The 24,167-nt window shown below is 35.8% G+C and overlaps 1 protein-coding gene and 1 long non-coding RNA gene across 5 annotated transcripts in view; one reads left to right on the forward strand and one right to left on the reverse strand.

Moving 5' to 3' along the window:
- Nucleotides 1-24,167, forward strand: part of LOC107737380 (intersectin-2-like) — a 44,341-nt gene that overhangs the window by 13,737 nt on the left and 6,437 nt on the right. The window contains exons 2-29 of one of the 4 annotated variants that reach the window (XM_016548863.1): nt 213-273; nt 4,885-4,977; nt 5,407-5,470; nt 6,073-6,236; nt 7,065-7,256; nt 7,446-7,506; nt 9,314-9,456; nt 9,549-9,612; nt 10,014-10,151; nt 10,239-10,333; nt 11,136-11,416; nt 12,381-12,518; nt 13,627-13,767; nt 14,329-14,413; nt 14,563-14,702; nt 15,846-15,985; nt 16,340-16,617; nt 18,185-18,306; nt 18,397-18,560; nt 19,977-20,049; nt 20,207-20,385; nt 20,880-20,962; nt 21,098-21,264; nt 21,430-21,463; nt 21,565-21,686; nt 21,893-21,989; nt 22,121-22,312; nt 23,957-24,078. In XM_016548863.1, coding sequence (XP_016404349.1) covers nt 267-273; nt 4,885-4,977; nt 5,407-5,470; nt 6,073-6,236; nt 7,065-7,256; nt 7,446-7,506; nt 9,314-9,456; nt 9,549-9,612; nt 10,014-10,151; nt 10,239-10,333; nt 11,136-11,416; nt 12,381-12,518; nt 13,627-13,767; nt 14,329-14,413; nt 14,563-14,702; nt 15,846-15,985; nt 16,340-16,617; nt 18,185-18,306; nt 18,397-18,560; nt 19,977-20,049; nt 20,207-20,385; nt 20,880-20,962; nt 21,098-21,264; nt 21,430-21,463; nt 21,565-21,686; nt 21,893-21,989; nt 22,121-22,312; nt 23,957-24,078 — 3,579 coding nt within the window. In that variant the 5' untranslated portion in view covers nt 213-266. The remainder of the gene's footprint in view (nt 1-212; nt 274-4,884; nt 4,978-5,406; nt 5,471-6,072; nt 6,237-7,064; nt 7,257-7,445; nt 7,507-9,313; nt 9,457-9,548; nt 9,613-10,013; nt 10,152-10,238; nt 10,334-11,135; nt 11,417-12,380; nt 12,519-13,626; nt 13,768-14,328; nt 14,414-14,562; nt 14,703-15,845; nt 15,986-16,339; nt 16,618-18,184; nt 18,307-18,396; nt 18,561-19,976; nt 20,050-20,206; nt 20,386-20,879; nt 20,963-21,097; nt 21,265-21,429; nt 21,464-21,564; nt 21,687-21,892; nt 21,990-22,120; nt 22,313-23,956; nt 24,079-24,167) is intronic. The other 3 variants (XM_016548866.1, XM_016548867.1, XM_016548865.1) reach the window with 3 other exon arrangements.
- LOC107737381 (uncharacterized) lies at nt 2,167-23,964 on the reverse strand. Its single transcript, XR_001639791.1, has 3 exons — nt 22,884-23,964; nt 13,150-13,153; nt 2,167-2,177 (listed from the first exon to the last, which is right to left on the reverse strand). It is a non-coding gene; the product is annotated as an uncharacterized LOC107737381 (long non-coding RNA).

The following is a 24,167-nucleotide window of genomic DNA, read 5'->3' on the forward strand; positions in this document are numbered from 1 at the left end:
GAGCAGCTGAGAAGAGGTGCATCTCCCTTTGTCCATCCTTTAAAAGCCCTCTTTTCCATTCTCATTACTCTCTACTTGTTCTCTTCTTCCCATTTAATCCTTTTCACTTGTTCACAGTCTCTCTCTTGCTTCACCTCTTTCTTTTCCCATCATAGTGTGTCCTCTGTTGCTTGTCTGCATGTAAAATCCTCTCTCTCTCTCTGTTTCTCCAGATGAGTATTAGCCAGCCGGTCGAGTAGAGGGTCCCTCACATCCCACCTGCAGTCATGAATGGTAAGAACACAGCTCTTTTGTGTGTCAGGGGCATGGATTTTCTTTAAATCCCATTATCATTTACTCACCCTTATGTCTTTTAAAACCCATTTAGCTTTCTATCTTCTGTGGAACACAAAAGGAGATGTGTAGGAGAATGCTCAAGCTGCTCTTTTCCACACAATGAAAGTAAATGTTTACCATGACTGCCAAGACTTGACTTTTGATGAATAACTTAAATTTCACTTCATTTTTTTTTTTATAGAGATCTGTCATATGGCTTCAGGCATCTTGGAATATAGTCATATGAACCATTTTTATGACCATTTTAATGTGAAGCTTGACAGCTTCTGGTCTCCGTACACTTTCATTATAGAAGAGAGCAGCTCCGACAGTCTACTAAATATCTTATGTGTTCTGCAAATGAAGGTCATACAACACAGGGGTGAGTAAATGATGACCACAATTTAATTTTGGTTGAACTATGCCTTTAAAAGGATGAGGCTATGGAGAAAAATTCAGACGCAGCTCATTTGGCTTGTGTGCTGAATCACTACAGAAAAACATGGGAAGTTCTTGTGTTGTAGAATCTTCTAAGGCTGAACAGACTCTTAGTGATGTCGTTATCAGAATGTTCACATTTTTTAGATTCAGCGCAGGGTTTGTACAGAACACACCCAGTTGAAAGTTGTTAATGACTGCTTCCTTATTTATATAGGGACAGACTAATATTTGCTAAACTCTATAAAGGATTTTGACTATTTTTTTTTTATATTTGCTGCACTTTCATAAAAACATTTTTTTTTTAATTACCTTGAGGAGGTACCTTTTGTAGGTTAGTAGGTGTAATATTTTTGTAAGTTAATATTGTTGATGAAATAAGATAAGGTAAAAAATGTTTAAAAAATGTTTAAGACATAATAAAATAAAGTCAATTAATTTGAATGTTACAACACATTTGTAGGTTAAAGGAATTCACTCCATCTCTTTTCTAAATGCATGTTATTGATTTTATCATGAATTAATAATCTATGCATATGTTAGATTTGGACCTCTCTCTCGTGGCGTCCAATAATTCCATCCAGATAAACCCCGCCCCTTACAATCGACTGCAAGCTTTTTGATATGCCTCCATCCAATAAAAAACTATGATTTGGACCAAGTCCCTGCCCTATATTTTTTATTCTTAATAATCCATTTCACTCGGATGTATGTCTCAATGCAGAAGAAAAGATTGGTCACTACTTCTGTTACATCACAACTGTGGTGGCACCATTCTACCAGTGATGGTAAAGCATAGTAATACAGTACCATGGTGCTTTGAATTATGCCATCATACTGAATTACTATAATATTCATATTTAATCGTTTTTACATGGTACTTCATAGAATGTCATAGTTTTACAATGGTATAATGTATTACCAGAAAAGAAGGCACAGAAAGCAGTGAAAGATACTTTGAATAAAAGCGCCAAACAAATTCTGTACAATAAATGTATATCAAAATCCATTTGTGTCCAAAAACTTGGTAATACCTTTATACTTGTTTGTGAGGGAAATCTGAAGGAGCCTTTCAGATGTACTGATTGAGACACCAGTCTGATGTGGTTCAAGTCAGCTCTCGCTAAGGTTTTAATAAAATATTTATCTTTCAGTCCAAGATAAGCTAGAGAAAGAGAGCAGGCAGGGTGAGTGGAGTTTGTTTAATATCTTGGGTGTGTTTTGATGTGTGACTTTAAAGTGAAGCAAAATTGAAGCATTTATTCTTTAGCTACAATTTCCTGACTTTAAGAAAATCCCAGGAGGGATTTTCAGGTCTATTTGTTGAAGGCTGCATCATGGTGGTGGTAAAAGTAGGAAAGCTGAGGTTGCAGGTTTAAATACTAGTGGTTGGTTCCTGACATAAGTCATATTTGTGTAATTGGCTATGAAGCTAAATTGCTACATCATCCCAAATAAATGCTCATTTCAGCACTGAGGAACATTTTGGACATTGTTAGGAATGTGTTCTTTGTGTGTGTGTGTCTGCGAGCTTATTTTGTCTCTGTGAATACTTGTTCGTTTGTTTATGTATATGTGTGTAGTCACTGTAGTGGTTAATCCTCTTAGTGCTTTTGGGAAAGGGTTGCCTCTTCACAGTTTAATCAACCTGAAAGTGCACAGTGAGAAACAGATATTGTTTGCTTATAATGTGTGGTATTTTTGGATGCTTTATATGCTTCTGTAAATTACATATATCAGTTGGGATCTTAAATTTGTGTAGTTGTTTCTGTCTGAGCGCTAATGCTAAAGCACAAAAGCAAACCTGCTACATCTTCAACAGAGAAACACTTACTCTTACCACTTTAATAGCTAATTGGGCCTGAATTAGTAATAAACCTCAAGTAAATGCTTCACTGTGTGCCTGGCCTGGAGGGATTAAAATTTCCCAAAGGAGCACCTGAATACACCATCACACAGACTCCCTGATTCCCACACTGACACAGTCCGTTGCCACGTTTCAATGTTAGGAGACCTGATTGTGGAACCGTTTGTCCTTGAATACTGTGTAAAATGTATTCATGCTTCTGCTTCATGAGCTGTGTCCCAACAATTCCACCAAAAATTTTAATATGTCCTGGGTTCTGCTTTTATGCTCACTGACTTAACATTGAGTATCCTCAGTGTCCTTGTAGCTACTGCCTCTGGTATCATATGTGCTTCACAATAGAATGACATTGCAGAGAAAAAAGCTGTTGCTTTGTCATTGCAACTTGTTTTAGCAAATCAGCCTACAGTATATGTTTTACATTGTAAAATATTTTTAAATTGTTGCTCAGAACATTTCAGATTCACCATCAAGACACTGGCTCCCCTAAGGAGATGATCAGATTCATGTAAAAATAAAACAAAACTGCTGACTATTAAACTACTGATATTACTAGTCGTGTGAGTGAACGTGATTTCAAACATATTCAAAGTACTATTGATTTCTTTAGAGCTTAATCATTTTTAATCTAGTGCTACTAGTTTGTTGAAAGTTGGACTAATTGCTCCTTTTTTGTCATAAAAAGTAGCTCCATTTTCCTGAAGTAAAGGATGATTATCTCAAACTGTCAAAGAGTTTTTATCTTTTGTTGAATGAGCTAAATTTCCGTGAAGAAAGACATCACATGAATTCACAGACCTGCGCTTAATTAATCATGATGGCCTTTTTCAGAATCTTAGTTCTGCTGACAATGCAGGAAAAGTGAGCTGAAAGTAGTTTGTTTCCTCCCCAGAGAAAAAGAGAGGCTGAGAAAGAAAGAATGAACAAGAGGGTGTGATAACATTTGCCCCATTCTTTCATTAAAGGAATAGTTCACCCAAGAATTATAATTTGCTGAAAATGTACACTCAGATGTAGATGAGTTTGTTTCTTCTTTGCACCAGATTTGGAGAAATTTAGCATCACTTGATTGCCAATTGATCCTCTGCAGTGAATGGGTGCCGTCAGAATGAGAGTACAAACATCTAATAAAAACAATCCAAAAATCCACAAGACTCCGGTCCATCACTTAACATCCTGTAAAGCAACAAAAAAAACTACATATTTGTAATAAATAAATTCATTTTTAAGATGTTTTTAACTTCAAACAGTTGCTTTTAGTTAAACTATAAGTCCTCTATTCCTAATGTTGCTTTCTGCTTTCTCCACTTAAAAATCGTCTCATCTGAAACAGGAGAGAAATATGCACAGATCAGTTTTGTGCTGCACAGATCAATTCTCTGCTGGTATTTTGGCCAGCAGTTTAAAGTTAAAATTCCTTAATGAGTATTTATTTCTTACAAACATGCAGCTTTTTACTTCACAAAACATTTATTGATGGTCTTGAGTTGGTGAATTACTTGTGGATTATTGTGTTGTTTTTATCAGCTGTTTGGACTCTCATTCTAACGGTACCCATTCACTGCAGAGGATCCATTGGTGAGTAAATGTTGTAATTCTACATTTCTCCAAATCTGTTCCGATGAAGAAACAAACTCATCTATGTCTTGTGAGTACATTTTCAGCAAATTTTCATTTTTGGATGAACTATTCCCTCAACTAAATAAAGTTCCTTTTTGAAGGAAACCACATAGTCAGAGCTGCTACACAGCTGTATTTTTCAAATCAAGTACTGTCTGCACCTATTAAGAGCAGAGCCAAAACACCAGCAGGTGATAAAAGGCTTGTCTTCAGCATTCTGTGTGATAAAAGGCTTGTCTTCAGCATTCTGTGTGAAAGCTGTGTTGAGATTGACTCACTTTGAGCATGTTAAGTGGAGCAGGTTGTAATTGGACACTGACATTTTTGATAGATCTTTGCCTGCTGCCTCTGCGAGACATCATGGTTTACAATAAATAGTAAATAATTATTAATGGCACTGTCATTCCATTAAAATATGTCAAATATGCAGCCTCTTTCCAGCCAGACATCTCTAATGCCTGGATCACACAAGCCAACAGCCTTTGTCAAAGAAACAGACAATCTTGCAGAGAACTGGCAGGAACTTCAAGACCCACAAAGGAGAAAAACAACAGCTGATCCAGGATGAGATTTGAGAAGACAGAACATAATAATCAAAAGGAATAAAATTTCTTTCACTTTCTCTGTCCCTGTCATTGTTGCAGGTGGTTTTCATATTTGGGCTATAACTCCAGAAGAGAGGGGGAAACATGACAAACAGTTTGACTCTCTGGCTCCCACTCTGGGTTATTTGTCAGGTAAGAGCACACACATACATACACTACTGTTCATATGTTTGGTATCAGTAAGATTTTTGATACTTTTTGAAAAAGATGTATAATTTTACTCGGCAAAGACACATTAAATTTTATCAAAAAATACAAGTAAAAAAATCCTGAAAATTTTTATCAAGTTTCTTGAGCAGCAAATCAAGATATTAGGATGATTTCTTGAGGATCATGTGACACTGAAGACTGGAGTAGTGGCTACTGAAAATTCAGCTTTGTCATCACAGGAATAAAGTGAAATTTAAAATATATTAAAATAGCAAACCGATATTTTTAAGTTGTAATATTATTTTGCAATATTCATGTAGCATATACGACACCTAAAACTTTTGAAAGGTAGTGTATGAACATGCAAATTATGCTCCATATACAGTGCACGTAACTTTTCTTTCTTTCTAGGAGATCAAGCACGAAAGTTCTTCTTACAATCTGGTCTTGCCACAGCAGTCCTAGCAGACATCTGGTAAGTATACACACATGTACACACACCCTTAATGTACATACACACTTAATCCGGTTTATCTGTCTTTCAGATGACTGAAACCCTTCCTATTTCTTTCTCAAAAATGTATTAAATTTTAAGATCATTTAAGAAGCATTTTCACTAGTGGCACTTTGTATTTTTGACCCCATTGATATCTGTATGTTCCAATGTGATTGTGTTTGCTATTGCAGGGCTGGATATATCATAATAAAATTTGAAATGAATGTGTGTGGGACAATGTGCTTTTGAAGCCACATACGTCTCTGGAGGGTGGTGGTTCCCAAAAATAACCTCTTCCTGTCTGTGGTTAGTCTACTGGTGTAAACACTGTCGCCCATCCACAAACAGGATGTAGATTTACTGATACAGGATACAGAATGTCTGATTTGAGTTTATAGCGTTTGCTTGTTCTAAAATTCTCTTGTTCATAAAGAAATATGGTAGCATAACAAAGATCTGAGCTCATAATAATGCTGCTCAGTCATCACAAACCAACTTCTGGGTTTTTCCGTGGGGATTTTACTAGCAATTAGTGCTCTGTAAGCCACTTTTGATGAGAATATCTGCTTCCTTTATTTCAGGGCATTGGCGGATATAGGAAAGGATGGGAAGATGGACAGATTGGAGTTCTCCATTGCAATGAAACTAATTAAACTGCAGCTGCAGGGTCAACCCCTCCCGTCCAGCCTGCCAATCATCATGAAGCAGACGCCTACCCCTGCTATGACACCATCATCACGCTTTGGTATGAGTTAATAGCTGGTTATGTAACGCCATGTGAGGTTTGTTTGCTGTGTTAACAAGTTTATTGAGCCTCATTCATACTACAGGTTGGGACACTCATACTACAGGTTTTGAAGATGATGAAGACATATTAAGACATATAATATTATTTTAATATAAAATCTCAGAAATGTGTAACTGGACGATCTATCTGTCTGTCTGTCTGTCTAATACTATCAAATAAATAAATATTAGATGAAAGAGCTCAGCTTAAAACTTAAGTGAAAATTAGAAATGTTGTCTTGGCAACTAATTGAATAATGTTAAGTTGAAGTACAACAATGATTAAAACTTAAATAAAAATAAACTAAAGCAATATAGAAGTACAAAAAATTAAACAAAAGTTAATTAAAATATGAATAAATATTAAAATCGTATATAAATAATAAGAAAATTGAATTTAAATAGAATATTATTATTTATAAATAAATAAAAACATTTACAAATAAAACACTAAAATCAAAAATCATTTTAAATACTACATATGTGAATGTACAATGTGAAAATTTTATATTTAACATGATATTTAACATTGCATCTACTGATTATTGCATAAAACAGTGTTATTAAATTATTTTAAAATATTTTTTTAAATGATTCTAAACTGAGCGTTAGATGATGGCAAAAGTAAAAGAAATGTAAAAACAGCATAAATGAGCATGGACAGCTTAATATCCAATATATAGTTAATGTGATATCGATACAAATGAATAAAAAAATCAGCTGACAATATGGTACCAGTATATCACATAGAAATGATCTCATATAATCTGGCTTTGATTTGTTTCAGGTATGGGCTCCATGCCAAATCTGTCTGCCATGTCAGTAATGCCCATCCTAACTCCCATCCCCACAGCCCCTGCTATGACCCCTTTGGTTCCTGTGCCCACCCTGATGTCAGGACCATTGCATCAGATGCCCAGCTCTCTCAGTGTGCCAGCTTTACCTAACGGCAATGCAACTCTCCTCACACCAACACCAGGTACTGTAACACCTTCTATCCTAAATTCATGCGCAAACCACCATTTTGCACAGATGAGCATTCAGTATGCATGTACTATTAAATCTATATGCAATGAGACTCAACCATTGATATATTGCATAATCTATAACTCAGTTACAAAGTTTGCATGTGCTTTAAGTAATTCTCTTTCTTCTGTTATCTTTCCAGCATTCCCAGCGTCCAGTGGATTGAGTAAATCTCACTCGCTCTTGGACCTTGTCTCTAGCAGGTGTGAAGCATGCATACTAAGTTCAACGCCCATGTTTGTATTAGAATTGGGTGTAATGTCTATTGCATGCAAGTGTTTGAGTGTTTGTTTCAGTGATAGCTAAAAAAGACTTCTTAGAACTGTGCTCTGAGACACCCTGTTACTCTGGGCTTGTTTTGCCAGCACTAGAAGTTTGTAGTAAATAAGAGTGTGTTTGCTGACAGAGTGCTTGAATAGCACAGCTGTCTCCTTGTATCTTAATAGGATCTTGTTAGGGTTCCTCCGAGAGTCATCCAACCTCCACATGGTGGTACAGAAGCCTGTAATAAACCCACTAATTCCTGCTCAGTGCCTGTTTAAAATGAATTTGGGTCTAGGGCTGTGCAATATATCTAATATACACAATACATTCAGAATGATTATCTTGACGATATAGAAATAAGCAACATCATGTATGTCACAATCATTTTAATGCCCTTTTTATTTAGCCATAAACTTGCCTAAGTTTCTATTTCCATGAAATCTGTCCGTTTCAAAATTTAACTCAACAAGTCACTCGTGTCATCACTCGAGTGAAAATATATGTTGATTAATTAAATATTAAATATTAAATATTGATGTTTATATTCATGCATTGTTACAATGCATATGAATGACAAGAGTAAATGATTAAATATTATTCTCTAGATTAACTAGATTTTTTTTAGTTATTGTATAAAATGAATTGATTATATTAAAAGTAATGAAAATGTACTCACTCTCAGGCAATCCAAGATGTAGTTTGTTTCTTCATCAGAACAGATTTTGATAAATTTAGCATTACATCATTTTTAACTAATGGATCCTCTGCAGTGAATGGGTGCCGTCAGAATGAGAAAGCAAACAGCTGATAAAAACATCACAATAATTCATAAGTTAACCAATACCCACATGACTCAATAAATTACCATCTTGTGAAGTGAAACACTGTGTGTTTGTAAGAAACAAATTCATCGTTATGGGCCTAACTTTATTTACTGGGTCTAGGGCTGAATATTATCAAAAGAGTGAAAACTATATATTTTTGGCTATACTGCTCAGTCTTATTTTGTCTGTGCGTGTCCGCCCATGTGTGCAAATATGTTTGGGTTAGTTTGTAAGGGTATTAGCCAGTCACCAGGATGATATCTCACTCTCTGAACCTCTCATCCTGTTCTGTCTATCATTCCAGCCCATGCCGAAGTGCAGAAGGCTGCTGAATCCTGTTAGTGTTATCGCAGAATATTTAAAAATCAGTGAACTGACAGCAGTGAGTCAGAATACTGCGAATTGCTCATTATTATGAGTTTTAATTATGATTTTAATGGTCCCGGTAGTGGTAATTACTGCACTAACAAGGATTCAGCAAAATATCAATTATTTAAAGTATAATGTCACAGCAGAATCTCACAGCACTAAAGGAAAAGCTGATCTTGCTGCTAGCCTGAGACCAGTTGTCTGTGTTTTATGATGGTCTAGGTTATTGGTTCATGAGAGGATTATATTAGTGTTAATGAGCAACTGCTAAATGGAGCTCATTCGAAAAAATTTGGCATGCAAATGCAATTTCTGGATTCAAGAGTGCTGTACAAGTGAAAACTCTCAGGAATTATCTGAACACATGCAGATTTGGAGAATGAAGAGGATCTATATTTAGCATTAGTTAATGCATTAAAAAAAACATACATTTAGTAATTAGGTGCAACCTAAAACCTTAATCAGTAAGTTTATTTATTGAAAAAAGCATTACATATTAAATTATCACTTTTACAGAAAAGCATACTAATCATTTATTTCTAAATTTCCACAGTTCTAACTCTTCCTCCACCACCTCCCTTGCGAGTAATTCCCCCAAAATGAATGCATCTGATTGGGCGGTGCCTCAGTCGTCCCGTCTGAAATACCGACAGCAGTTCAACAGTCTAGACAAGCTGATGAGTGGATACCTGTCAGGTGAGTGTGTGTTTGTAGGCAATGGTAGTGTTTGCATATGATAGCATCTCTGTATACATGTCATGCATTAACTCTTTTGTGTTTTTTTAAAGGTCCCCAGGTCAGAAATGCCCTCACAGCATCAAACCTCACACAAACACAGCTTGCCACCATATGGTGAGTTCAAGAAACACTGTACTCATCATATGAAACACTCATTAATCTCATGAAGAACATGTTTTAATGACATTATTTGCATACACATCCTCCCCCCTTTGCGTTGTTTAATACATATTTCCATTTTTTCTTTACAAAAAGTCAATGTGTCAAATAGGCAGAAACTTGTTGAAGACCCATGCATTAATCACTCGCACATATTAAACCCTGGATCACACTGTATTGCTCGAAGCGGTGTGTTAAACACCTACTTCCACAGTGTTGCGTCTGCTGTTTAGGTGCCAGTTGGATTATTAGGAACTGATTCATCTATTAAACATTTGAAATGCTTCCAGGTTAATGTGTGTGTCATGTGTGTGCTCGTGCGTGGGTACATTATGTGTATATATCTCTGTCTTCAGGGCTCTTGCTGATGTAGATCGTGATGGGCAGTTGAGAGCAGAAGAGTTTATTCTAGCAATGCACCTGGTTGATATGGCCAAGACTGGGCAGCCCTTACCTCTGACTCTACCTCCTGATCTTGTGCCACCTTCACTCAGGTAAGACACACATAGACCCGCCCATGCTGGAATGAGTAAGATATGGAGGACACTGTGTTTATTCTGTGAGTTTGTGTTTGTTTTCAGACAAGCAAAGTCATGTGACCTGCTGAACGGACCTGTTCCTTCGATTAACACTGAGCTGATTGAGTCAGAACATCCACAGAAAAGCAAGAGTAATGGTATTTGCATATACATATACTATACGTACTAGTGGCCAACAGATTTTTGGCTTCCAATATATTGCATATATACTATATACAGGTGCATCTCAATAAATTAGAATGTCGTGGGATATATTTTAAATGCATTTTAATGATGCTATATGAGCTATATACAGAATTGCTCAATTTAAAAATACATTTATTAATCAAAAGTATGTGTTGCATTTTTAAACCTGTTCTATAAAAACATGCATTTAGTACCTTATTAATGTATTTACCTATTTCATTATGCTCACATTGCAAAACCATTAAAATAATCATTATCTATGTGGAAAGTTATCATCATGATCCTTCAGAAATCATTCTAATATGCTGATTTGGTGCTCAAGAAACATTTCTTATTATTATCAGTGTTGAAAACCGTTGTGCTGCTTAATATTTTCATGGAAACCGTGATATTTTTTAGGATTATATAATGAATGGAAAGTTCAAAAGAACAGCATTTATTAGAATTTTTGTTGTAACATTATGAATATCTTTACTGTCACTTTTGATCGATTTAATGCATCCTTGCTGAATAAATTGTGCAAATACATACTCAGGTCACAAACACACACTGTCCTTATTTCTACACAGTATTGTAAATGATCTTTCTAAATATTGCTGATTCAGCTGAACAGTCTCTTTTGAGTTTGTGTTTAGATTAAATGCCTTAGATGTAACCTTTTTTTTAATATACACTTTTCTGTTCTGTATTATATTATTTCTATTGTGTTGACTTTGATAACACTTACCTCACCTTTCTGTCTGTCTCTGCCAGTGTCATTTGAGGATAAATTCAAGGAGAATTTCCAGAGAGGAAATGCAGAGCTGGAAAAACGACGTCTGGCTCTGCAGGAGGAACAAAAGAGAGAGGAGGAGAGGAGACGAGAGGAGGAGAGGAGACGACAGAAGGAGAGGGAGGAAAGAGAACAAAAGGAGAGAGAAGCCCTGGAGATGGAGCTGAGGAGACAGAGGGAAGAGGAGAGGAGGATAGAGAGGCAGAGAGAGCTGGAGCGACAGAGAGAAGAAGAAAGACTGAAAGAATTAGAGCGACGAGAGGCAAGTGGTGCATGCAAGGGCAGACAAAGGTTGAACGACCACTAGAATATTACAGCAAAGCCTCACGTTTTTTCCACATGCATACATGTTGAATGAATAAATTGTTTATACACTAGGGCTAGGCAAAAAAACTAAATCATGATTAATCTCATGAAGGTTTGTAGTTTATACGTTTTCTTTGTGAACTGAGCCAGTATCTTTTTCCTTTAAATATGTTAAGCAAATATGTTGAGTGTTTTTATACAGTTTTTTCTTTAGTGTACAAAAATATGTACAAAATATAATACTAAAAAAAGTATTAATTTTGTGCATACGTGTGTAGAGTTATATAAAAACTTCTTTAACACTTTATATATATATGTGTTTGTGTGTGTGTGTGTATATATACAGTATACATACATAAACAGCTCTATAAACAGCATAAATTCATTTACAGGTACATATAATGTAATGAAATCAATTGTTAAAATATTAAGTTAGGAATATAGTGGTTAATTAAATAACACATCAAATAAAAAAACAAAAATCTTAAATTATTGATTAGAAATCTAAAAACTTGCGATTGTTAATGAATAATTACTGTAATTTATGTACTCTTTCATGACAAAGTTTAATGCTTCTCTAATGCTGCATTTCATTACACAAGCAAAATGTGTGGGTTGATTGCCTGTCCTGGTGGTCTTTAGAAATCATAAAGAACAGAATGTAACTGTTGTAATATCAAAAGTAGGAAATTAGGTTAATTGCTTTAAAAAATGTAATGGTGTTAGATATTAACAAAATGTAATGGTGTAAGAGATTAATTAACTCATGAGTTAACCCTAATATATACTGTACCAGTGGAGTGGTTCCTCGCCCTAGGTAAAATGATGGGAGCATAATTATGTAGTATATTCATGTCAGAATGAGTGATTAGACCTTACATCTGTTGATTAACCTCTCCTTCTCTTTATCGTTCTCTCAGGAAGCGGAGCGACAGAGGCGAATGGAATGGGAGAAGAGTAAACGAGTGGAGCTTCAGACACAGAGAGAAAAAGAGCAGAGTGACATACAGAGACTTAAAGACAGGAAGAGGAGTCTCGAGATAGAGCTGGAGGCGGTGGTCAGATTGCCATTTCTTCTTTCTGTTTTTTTCTTCTTCCATATACCTGTTCCCCATCCAGCCTCATACACCCTATTCTCTGGGCAATGATGATTATGTTATATTACAAATTAAAAACATTTCAGTCTTTTAATATTCACATAGATAATGCAGAAAACAAAACTACAAAAGAAATTATAACTGTTTTAAACACTTTTGACCTGATTCAGCATGTGCATGAACCTACACACAATCGTGGACATACGTTAGATTTACTCATCAGTAGAGGTCTAAACATTTCATACATTGTTATTAAGGACGTAGCACTATCTGATCACTTCTGTATTGTCTTTGATATATTGATCTCTGCTACCACTGAATCTAAATCTGTCTCTGTCAGAAAGAGATGCATTAACGAAAACACTAGTGTGCTATTTATGGAGGCTATATCTTTAACACCAAGCATTTCTGCAGACTCTGTTGATCTCCTCCTTGATTCCTTTAACTCAAAAGTTAAGAATGTCATTGATGACATTGCTCCTGTGAAAGTCAGCAAGAAGACTGGCAGACAGAAATCAGCTTGGAGAAAATCAACAGCAGTTCAGAGTATGAAAAGACAATGCAGAAAAGCAGAACGGATGTGGCGGAAGACGAAACTTGAAATCCACTATAGCATATATAAAGACAGCCTTCGTGCTTTCAATGTGGAACTAGGCAAAGCTAGACAGTCATTCTTCTCAAACCTTATAAACAGTAACTTAAACAACACTCGCACTCTTTTTGCTACTGTTGAGAGACTAACAAACACCCCAAGTCAGATTGCCAGTTAAATGCTCTCCGACAGCAAATGCAATGAGTTTGCTTCCTTCTTTTCTGAGAAGATCAATAATATCAGGAAGGCGATTAGCACATCCCCAATTATGCAGAGGTCAGACAGGATTCGACCACAATATCAAAAAGAAGATACTATGTCTGCTTTTACAAAGTTTTAAATTCCTTGTTTTATTGTTGTGATTATTTTTTTTAATTATTTTTTTCATTTCTTTTATGTAAAGCACTTTGAATTACCATTGTGTATGAAATGTGCTATATAAATAAACTTGCCTTGCCTTGCCTTTTCATCTACTAGGGTAACAAGCATAAGCAGATCTCTGATAGGCTGCGGGATGCCAAGAGTAAGAGGCAGATCCAGAGGACCGAGATAGACCTGATCAATCAGAAGAGAGATAGTCGTATTACGGATATCAATTTCCTACAGTTGCAGTTTGAGGTAGGTTATGTTTTTGTTGCATGAATAGCATTGCATTCATTTTTAACTTATTTTTCATTCTTTCATTGTTGTACACTACTGTGTAAAAGTGTGATCAGTAAATTGTTTTTCAAGAAATTTATTTTTATTCAGCAAGGATGCATTTAATTGATCAAAAGGACATTTATAATGTTACAAAAAATATTTTTCTATTTATTAGTGAATCCTGAAAAATCATGGTGTCCACCAAAAAATATTAAGCAGCAGAACTGTTTTCAGCATTGATAATAATAAGAAATGTTTCTTGAGCAGAAAATCAGCATATTAGAATGATTTCTGAAGGATCGTGTGATACTGAAGACTGGAGTAGTGACTTCTGAAAATTCAGCACTGCATCACAGAAATAAATTACATTTTAAAATATATTCAAATAGAAAACATTTTTCGTCTGTTTTTACTGTATTTTTAAACAAATACTGTAAATGCCACCTTGGTGAGCATAAGAGACTTCTTTCAAACACATTAAAAAAATCTTTAAAATAAATAAATTAAATAATAGTCTATATGAATGTGTTATTGCAGGAAATTCAGAGGCAGCTGAGTCGTCTTGGTCCTGAGAAGCAGCGACTGACAGAGAGACTTCTACATATTACCCAAAACAACTCAAGTGAGCACTCACATAGACCTGAAGCAATCAGTGAATAGATGGGTGGATGACTAATTTCAACTGTGTCCATTTCATCCCTCTTGAATTCAAGGCCTGGGAACATTGACGTTTTTATGTCCTTCTTTCTCTCATTCTTTTTCCCCTTTCAGGTCCTTTGATAAATGATGTGAAACAGAGTTTGTGCGAGAAAGATCTGAGCTGTCGGAAGCTGAAGGAGCAGCTGGATGTTTTGGAGAGAGAGACCACTGCAAAACTCTCACAAATGGAGCAGTACAACAGAGAAATCAAGGTCAGCGGCTTCTCTTACATTCCCAGTGTAAACCTCAACAACATTTAAAGTGCCGTGTTTTGATTAAAGCTAATGTAGGCTTTGGGTGGGGGTGTGCTCTCTTCAAAATTATTTTAAACCTCAATGTCCCTGTGAGGGACTCACTAGTTCGTTGTTCTCTATGTTCCTGTGATTAAAACCTACAGCTCAACTCCCAGCCCTGAAGGCAGAGGATTGAGCACTTCATTACACACTAACGTTCACACAGTTCACACTACTAAAGAAAACACAACACACATCACTAACACACTTACTGCACCGGCTGGTCGGATCGGAAACCCGAGCATTATACATGTGGTAATCAGCTATTGTTCAGTATACGTCTAATGTTTTCTGCTCCAAGCCTTTCTTTTTTTCTTTCTTTTTGCCCACTTTATCGTTTTCTTTCCTCCCACTGTATCTCTCCTATTTCTTCTCTTCCTCTTTTCCCCCGGCTGACTTTATAGTTTGTAGAAATGGATGACTGTGTGCTTCAAGGACTTCTCTCTTTGCTGGGCTGCCTAACCAATCTCTTCCTTCTAATAAAGGTTGACCTGTCTTTATCTTTCCTTAACTCACACTCATCTCAAAACTGCCTGCCTTTCATTCATTTCACCTTTCACCCTAGTTATTCACCATGAATGAAGTCTCACTTTGCTCATAGTATACTGGAATGAGCTTCAATGTCTGACCTCATGACCTTATAACATCTTTATAACATCTGTTCCATTTCATCACCTCATAATGGTGTCATTAATATATATATATATATATATATTCAGCTTTGCCACCACAGAAATAAATTTAATTTTTTAATGTATTAAAATACAAAACATTTATTTTAAATTGTAACAATATTTCACAATATTGCTCTTTTTAATGCATTTTTTAAATAAATGTTTATCATATATTTATATATTATATTTATGAAATAACCTTAATGGAACAGATAATTTATAGGAGCTCAGTATCACTCAATATTGGTAATTTATGTTCATTTTAGCAGTCCGTAAAGCTGGCATAAAGCAATACCACATACTGTGTATTTGAACCTACACCATATTATTCTAAGTTTTGTTATAAACATGATGTATGTGTTAAAGAATTGTGTGGGTAACATTGTAGGACTTGAGACAGAGGCAGAGCCAGCAGCAGGACGTCCTAGAGCAGCTCAGGAGGGTGAGATCTGAGAAACTCAAAGAGCTACAGAGACACAGGAAAGAGGAGGAGGAGAGGAAGAGGAAGAAAGAGGAGGAGGCTGCCAGGTAAAATTTGATTTCACACACACAGACATGCATATTTATCAAGCCATCTACAGAGTTCACACATAAATGAACAACATGGACATATTAAGGTGTTATATAATTGAGATATATAGGCTTTTAAAAAATCATGTAAATTTCTGTAAATATATTATAGTTTTGTAGAATATATTATAGTTTGTTTTTATAGTTGAAAAAAAACCTTTAGTTCATTTATCACCCATGTGTCTCTGTACAGTCTTCTTCTGTATCAGATTTCTATTCTTGTGATATTTTTCATCAAATATTCCCCCTAAAAAGGCTAGATTAAACACCCACTCTTTTACCCACTCAATATTTTGCTCATGTGTACATTAGACAGGCGAAGCTGGAACAGGAGCGTCTAGAGCAGGAGGAAGCAGAGCGTCAGAGGATGCTTGCCCAGGAGCGAGAAGCCAAACTCAGGGAAGAACAGCAGCGTCAGGCCCAAGCCAGACTTCAGGAAGCCCAGGAGCAGGCGCGAGAGAAAGAGGAGAAGAAGAGGGCAGAGGAGAGAGAGAGGGAGGAGAAGGAGAAGGAGAGAGAAGAGAGAGAAAGGAATGAACTGGCTCTACATACTCAGCCCTCCATGACATACAATAGCACAGAGAACAAAAGTGAGTGTGTCTGTGTGTGTGTGTGTGTGTGTGTGTGTGTGTGTGTGTGTGTGTGAGTGGGTGAGGTGCTTTGCCGAAGCTTGAAAACGGCTTGTATTCATCCACTTGGCCATGAATATGATGTTTTCATTATATTAATTGTAAAGGGTGTCATTACTCTCACGGCTTCATGATTCATTTTAATTACCTGCCATTAATTATCCGAGTTAATATAACAGACTCCACAGGAATGTGAGTGTTTTGAGAGAAGGAAGGTAATAGGCTGCTAAACATAGAGTTTCATACAATATATGTTTATGTATATTTTAATTTCACATAATACTCTGAACTCACACTGTGTTCTGTGTCTTAAAGGAATAGTTCACCCCAAAAAGAAAATTTTGTCATCATTTACTCACGTTCATGTCTTTCCAGACCGGTATGAGTTTCTTTCTTACGTTGAACACAAAAGAAGATATTCTGAAGAATGCTGGTAATCAAACAGTTGATGGTCCTCATTGACTTCCATTGAATTCTTTTCCCTACTATGGAAGTCAATGGAGGCAAACAACTGTTTGGTTCTTCAAAATATCTTCTTTTCTGTTCAACATGAGAAAGAAACTTATACAGGTTTGGAACGACATGAGGGTGAGTAAATTATGACAAAATGTTCATTTTGGGGTGAACTATTCCTTTAATACTTATTTACACAATGTCTTATTATGTTTATTATAATGTTACTTCGGGGATAATTCACCCTAAATAGAAAATCCTGTCATCATTTTCTCACCCTGTTGACTTACTTTCTTCCGTGAAACACAAGATAAAAACATGTGAAGTACTGGTCACTTTTTTCCATAAAACTTGTGCGCTAGTCTTCTGAGTTCAGTTTGAGAAACAGACTCAAATTTAAGCAATTAAATGCAATCATATTTATTATTTATTGATTTAATATGGGCTTCTCAGTGAGCTTGAAAACAGGCTCAAAACAAATCAGTCCGATATGTGAAAGAATCATACAGACCAGTTTGTAAACTGGTTCAGTAGATTCATTAAAGGGGTCATATGATGCTGCTAAAAAGAACATTATTTTGTGTATTTGGTGTAATGAAATGTGTTTATGCGGTTTAAAGTTAAAAAAACACATTATTTTCCACATACTGTACATTATTGTTGGCTAACTCTTAACTTTTATAAAGAATATCTCTTTGGATTTGAGACTTTAGTCTTTGCAACTTTACAGATCTTCTTTATGCACCAAGAGCTTGTAACACTCTAAAGAGAAAGGAAAAAATGAAATCGCATCATATGACCCCTTTAAATAAATCAACTGTAACTCACAATGGAATATTGCAGTGTCCATTTAGATGAATTTATCAAGCAATTCATTTGAAAAATTTTATTTAATCGAATGTTTCAGTGCAGAGAGCAGTACAATTATTGAGATACATATAAAATGATGTTTGCTGATGTGGGTTTTCTGTTATGAAGATGTTTTTATATGTTGAAATATGCATTTGTAAATGTGCCAAATGGTTGTGAGATGGTTGTGATATTGTTCTAAGGTGATTGTGTTTGTTTTTATCAGGCTTGCAGCCAGTGGTGACTACTGAAGCTACATGTGCTGCCCTCACCACCTACAGAGCTCTCTATCCCTTCACAGCACGCAACTCTGACGAGCTCACACTGGAGGCAGACTGTCTGATCGAGGTTCTGTACATATGTCAACACATTCACTCACGCAGTTGTCATTTTACTCATTCAAGTACACATATAATTTGGCTTCCTGTGGATCCACAGGTAGATGAATCAACAGTTAGAGAGACCGGCTGGCTGTATGGGAGTTACCTTGGTAACAGCGGCTGGTTTCCAGAGAGTTATGCTGAGAGATGCAGTAAAGACACTCAGACTGAACGGACTGCAGCCGATTCACAATCCACAGCGCCCTCTACCAACTACCATGGGTATGGCACTAAAACTACTCTGTTATCACTCTAGTAAATGCTGGGTTAAAGACAACCCAAGTTGGCTTAAATATGGACAAACCCAGCGGTTGGGTAGTTTTATGTACCTTAACTGATGCTTAAAAATTACTATATGACTGTCTTAAAATGAACCCAAAATTGGGTTGGAAATTAAAAATCAGACATGTAATTACTAGAGGCATCAGTAGCTAATAAACAAAAGGTGAACATATATTAATAAGCAATTTAATAAAGGTTTATTATGTCATTATTATTTAATAAACTTATTAATAAATGCTCATTATTAAACATATTAATAAATGTTAATTTCCAACCTATTTTGGGTTCATTTTAAGAAAGAAATATAGTCATTTTTAAACAATAGTTGAGTTAAATAAAACTACCCAGCAGGGTGATCAAACATTTAACAAAAACACTGGGCGTGTCCATGTTTAACCCAACTTGGGCTGTTTTTAATGCAGCATTTTTTAGGGTTCTAACTAACTGTGCAATTTAGCGTAACCACTCAATTTTTTTTTCAACCTGTATGTGATATAAATGTCTTGATTTTTAAAAGAGTGTTTTTTTTTAATCAGAGAAAACATCCTTTTCAATCTTTCATCTATTGTAGCCCAGTAGATTCAAATTTATTAATATTATTATTGAAGTTACACACAAAAACAAGTTAGGAAAGGAAAATAATCGACAATTTTACAAATATTTTTTAGTTATATGCCCAAATATAACAATAAACTGCTAAATATTTTTACTAACACCATTTCACTATTCCCTAGAAAATGTCATATAGAGACTTCAATGAAAAGTAATGATGCAAATTAATCATACAATCAGATGTTTGAAGTGATTCACTGAAACAGTTTGAAGTGATTCACGGAAATTAATCAAATTTACAACAGACAAAGAAGGATTGTAAAACTAGTCTAGTCAAACTTAATGGCCAAATAAAAAGATATTACAGACACACACACACATAAAAAAAAATATATAACAACAATATTCAACACAAATATATTGTGAATATTTGATTTATTGCCCAGCCCTATTACTAACATACATATTGTTTTGATGAGCTTCACATTTGTTGCCAAAAAAGCGGTGTCAGTATGTGTCAGACATTCCGAAAAAGCCAGATGCAGTCGTTTAGACTGTCACTGCTCTTCTATTCTTAATCAGTGAATGTGAAAGACCTTCGTCAGAGATTCTGCAACATTCGGTAGGTGTGACATCCTTGACTGCTATGGAGCTGGTGGGACATGATCTTAACAGACTAACTTATATTTAAAGTTGGTTTAGGGTTGTGTTATTAATTTTAATATTTTTTTAATACTTTAAAAAATGTAATGGATTTATTTTAGATGAATGAAAAATCCTTTAAAATCCTTTTTCCCCCCTCAGAATTCCTCGGGTGGACATAGAAGGACCAACACCAACACACACACCAGTGTCTTCAAACACACAGCACTCACAGGTTGGCATATGTGAATATACACAGACACCATATATCTTACATACAGCATCGTTTTTTTGATCACTGGAAGGAATATGATAATTGGCAGGAATATGATCATCATGATACTCTGATCATTGTCCCTGCACATCATTTTTTCTGTGTTTTTGTGCAATAGGCTGTAGCTCTGTGTGAATGGAGCGCTAAGACTGACAGTCACCTGGGCTTCTCTAAAGATGACGTCATCAGAGTTCTGGAGAAGCAGGAGAACTGGTGCTACGGAGAGCTCAGAGAGAGCCGGGGCTGGTTCCCTTGCTCATATGTCTCCATGGTTATCACCAATAACACACAGACCGAGTAAGAAATGGGATACCTCTCATTTAACCTCATAATCCTGCTTAATTAAATAATTATTAAGGTGTAATTAAAGACAGCTGATTTTTTTTATTTAAAATGTTATATTTTGTTAAACAGAATTTAACATATTTTAGATGATTATAACATAGGTCATACTTTTATTGTTCCTGACAGCTTAAAGTATTAGTACCACATAAAGGTGAAAACTATTTAAAGATTATTTTAAAATGTGCTCTTATTTGAGATACAGCAGGGAATCCAGGAATGATTGTAAAATGTATTAAACTATGTATTGAATTCAGTATTTTTAAAGTCTTTATCTAAATATACATTTGTTTTTTTTTTAACAAAAAAAAGCTAGATTTGCGGTACTCTTCATGCAAGGTTTGAATGAAACTTCTCCTGCTCAGATTTTTTAATGTTATCAATCATTTTAGAATAAATTATGTATTTAATTAGTAGCCAATAAATATATGCTTGTAATAAACCTAAAGCTTTCGTGTTGTTTGTGTCTCTTCTAGGCCGTTATATTCTACTGTGGACGAGATAGACTTTTCAGATTCTGGTCCGTTTGAGGGTGAGGTGTCTGTTTATGTTTTTATACAACCATCTCTAGTTATTCAGACGAGATATTATGAGGAGATATTTTGATTAAATTGAATCGGCATTTTAGAGGTTTTTGTCATGGTTCTATTTGTTTTGATCTTATTAGAGTATGTGGCTCTGTACACATATGAGAGTCCAGAGTCAGGTGACCTGACGTTCTGTGCTGAGGATGTTGTCCTGGTAACAGAGAGGGAAGGAGAATGGTGGAGAGGGTGCATCGGTGACCAGTCTGGCCTCTTCCCTTCCAACTACGTTAAACCCAAAGAGCCTGATGTATGCATATTCAGATAATTGTATATTATTATGCATTTATAGTTGCCTTATGAATATATGAAGTAACATTCTTTTGCAGAGAAATGCTTTAAAATAATTTGCTTTCAGAGACATTTAAGTTGGTATGTATTTTGATAATGATTGCTCACTGTGTTATCATTTTAGACTGCCAATCCTGGAGTTCCCGGTAAAAAGCCAGGTGAGAATTGAGAGCATAGTACCATCACACAGAAGCAAAAATGAGGTCTGGTTGTTTCACATTTGAGATATTATTCATTTGCCATCTTCATTGGTCTTCAGAGATTGCTCAGGTGACTACGGCCAATGCTGCCAAAACACCAGAACAACTGAATCTGACACCTGGTCAGCTTATTGTGGTGCTGCATAAGAACTCTAACAGCTGGTGGCTGGGTGAACTACAGGTTAGCACTGTATATCACATAACCAGACTTAACCTAACCACAGGACAGCATTTGTTTATAGTGCAATATAGTGCATTTAAATACATATTAATGTTTAGATAGATAGATATATATTAGGTGACAGTTTCATAGCTTAGTATAAAAACAATAGAACTCAATGGAAAATGACCAGTTTTTTAAAAACTAACAAATGTGTGTGTTTGTAGGCACGGGGTAAAAAGCGTAAAAAGGGCTGGTTCCACTCCTCTAATGTCAGATTACTGGAGGCCAACAGCGGAAAAATAACTCCAGCATCTCAGCCATGTAAGATACACACACACTCTTTCATTCATGCTCTTTTGTATGTGGTTGTATGTATGTGTTGTTTTCCCTCCTCTGGCCCATTCTGCTCCATCCATCCATTCTCTCTGTCTTTTCTACTCTTCCCCCTGTAGTGTGTCAGGTTATTGCAATGTATGACTACAAAGCAGCCAATAAGGATGAGATGAGCTTCCAAAAAGGTCAGCTGATCACCGTGCTCAACAAGGACAACCCTGACTGGTGGAAAGGAGAGGTCGCTGGGGTCATAGGGCTGTTTCCAACTAATTATGTGAAGATGACCACAGAATGTGATCCCAGCCAGCAATGTGAGTACTATTGAGTTACCAAATAAGTTCCTGTTTCCACATCAGAGTTCAGAGTTGTTTGTTTATAAGGCAAGGGTGGGGAAAATATAAGCTGAAATGGATTAAATTAATTGTGTTGGAAATAACCTTTTAAAAAGAGTAAATAAAAAGATGTTTTACTTTTTTACTTTTGATGACTGACAGAAAACTTTTTGGCCATAGCCTTTCTTTCTTTCTTTCTTTCTTTCTTTCTTTTCAACAACTTCGAATCTAATATATTCTCCATCATTCTCTTCATTATTCATTCTCTCCTCTGCCCTTATCTACTCTCTTCCACCCTTTTTCCACGTCATTCGCCTCATCTGTGTTTTATTGTAGGATGATAGCTCTGGCCCCTCCTTCCTCTTCCTCCTCTCTTTTCTGGACCAATCAGAACACTGCTCTGGTCCAGGAAGCAGCCTCAAGACTCAAGACTGACTAGATTTGTTTGGATTTAACCCCTCCTCTTCTACTATTTCTGTTTAGACTTTGCTTAAATCACAAATAAACTCATGAGTTTACCTCCATTGGCTTTAGGACATATTTTTCTTACTGTTTAATCGGGAAAAGATATCACTTGCTTCTTTTCTCTGTTTATTTTAGGAAGTGACATGAATTAAAGGGGCCATATCATGAGTAACTAGTAAAAGTGAACTTTCCTTGATCATTTTTTAAACTAAAGTTATCACGGTACATAATTTGTAAATTTCAACTCTAAACATCCTGTCCAGTCCCAAAACAACAACAACAACAAAATGTTACTAAGCTACGAAAATGGCTCATTATGAAGTCCCTAATTTCTGTTGTAATTATAATCTAAAAAAATTTACTAATCATTGACTATTCAGTAAATTGACTAAATGTATCTATTCAGTGTTCAGTAACTTGATCTGCCCAGTCCTGGTGAGTAAACTCAGAACAACTAACAATTAAAGTAAATTATGATTTTGATTTTTTTGGTTTAAGTTTTACAAAGGTCCTTGATCATTTCTGCATTAGGTCTTTTTTTAAAAAAATTGAACCCCAACAGCAAATATGCATCCCAATGTGCCAGAGAACTATTTATTGCATCAATAGCTAAAGATCATATTTGGTAACAACTAAAACAGCTTGTTTAATTTTAACATGAAAAACATGGCTAAAAACACAAAATTTGGGCACAAGAACCTTAACTAACATTATAAATGGACCACAGGGTAAAAAATAAACAATAAAACATAGTGTATATGACGTGGCCCCTTTAAAGTGAACTACCCTTTAAGTCAGCACTGTTCATCAGCACAATCATATTTGTATGTCACAGGATTGTTAGTCTGCCTCTGCGTGCTTAAATGTAGTCAAAGGAACTGATGACCAGCAACACGTGTTGCCCTCATACTTGACCAGCTATGCAGCCAGCTAACAATCGCGACCTTAGAGATATTAGAGAGTTCGCTCTGAATGTCATAACCTTTGCTCTGGATACATTTTTGTATGGAAAGTATTCACAATTATATGAAGCATAATTTCACAAATAAAGTTTTTAATTGTGAGATGCTGTTGTGCTGTGGTCGCTGATGAGTGCATGTGCATGTGTGGCTTGTCCTGCATGTGTGTATGTGTGTGTGTGTGTGTGTGTGTGTTTAGGGTGTGCTGATCTGCTCAGTTTAGACTCTATGTGCACTGAGGAGAGGAAGAGGCAAGGCTACATCCATGAGCTCATTCAGACAGAAGAGTCCTATCTGGAGGACCTGGAACTGGCACTAGAGGTGAACCAACAGCTGCATCAACAATATTTATTATATATTCGCTTTTGGAAAGTAGTGCTATTTGTTTGGACTCTAAGTTACAAAAATAT

The sequence above is a fragment of the Sinocyclocheilus rhinocerous genome, unplaced genomic scaffold, assembly GCF_001515625.1.
Source record: "Sinocyclocheilus rhinocerous isolate Xijiao unplaced genomic scaffold, SAMN03320098_v1.1 scaffold1035, whole genome shotgun sequence".
Lineage (NCBI taxonomy): Eukaryota > Metazoa > Chordata > Actinopteri > Cypriniformes > Cyprinidae > Sinocyclocheilus > Sinocyclocheilus rhinocerous.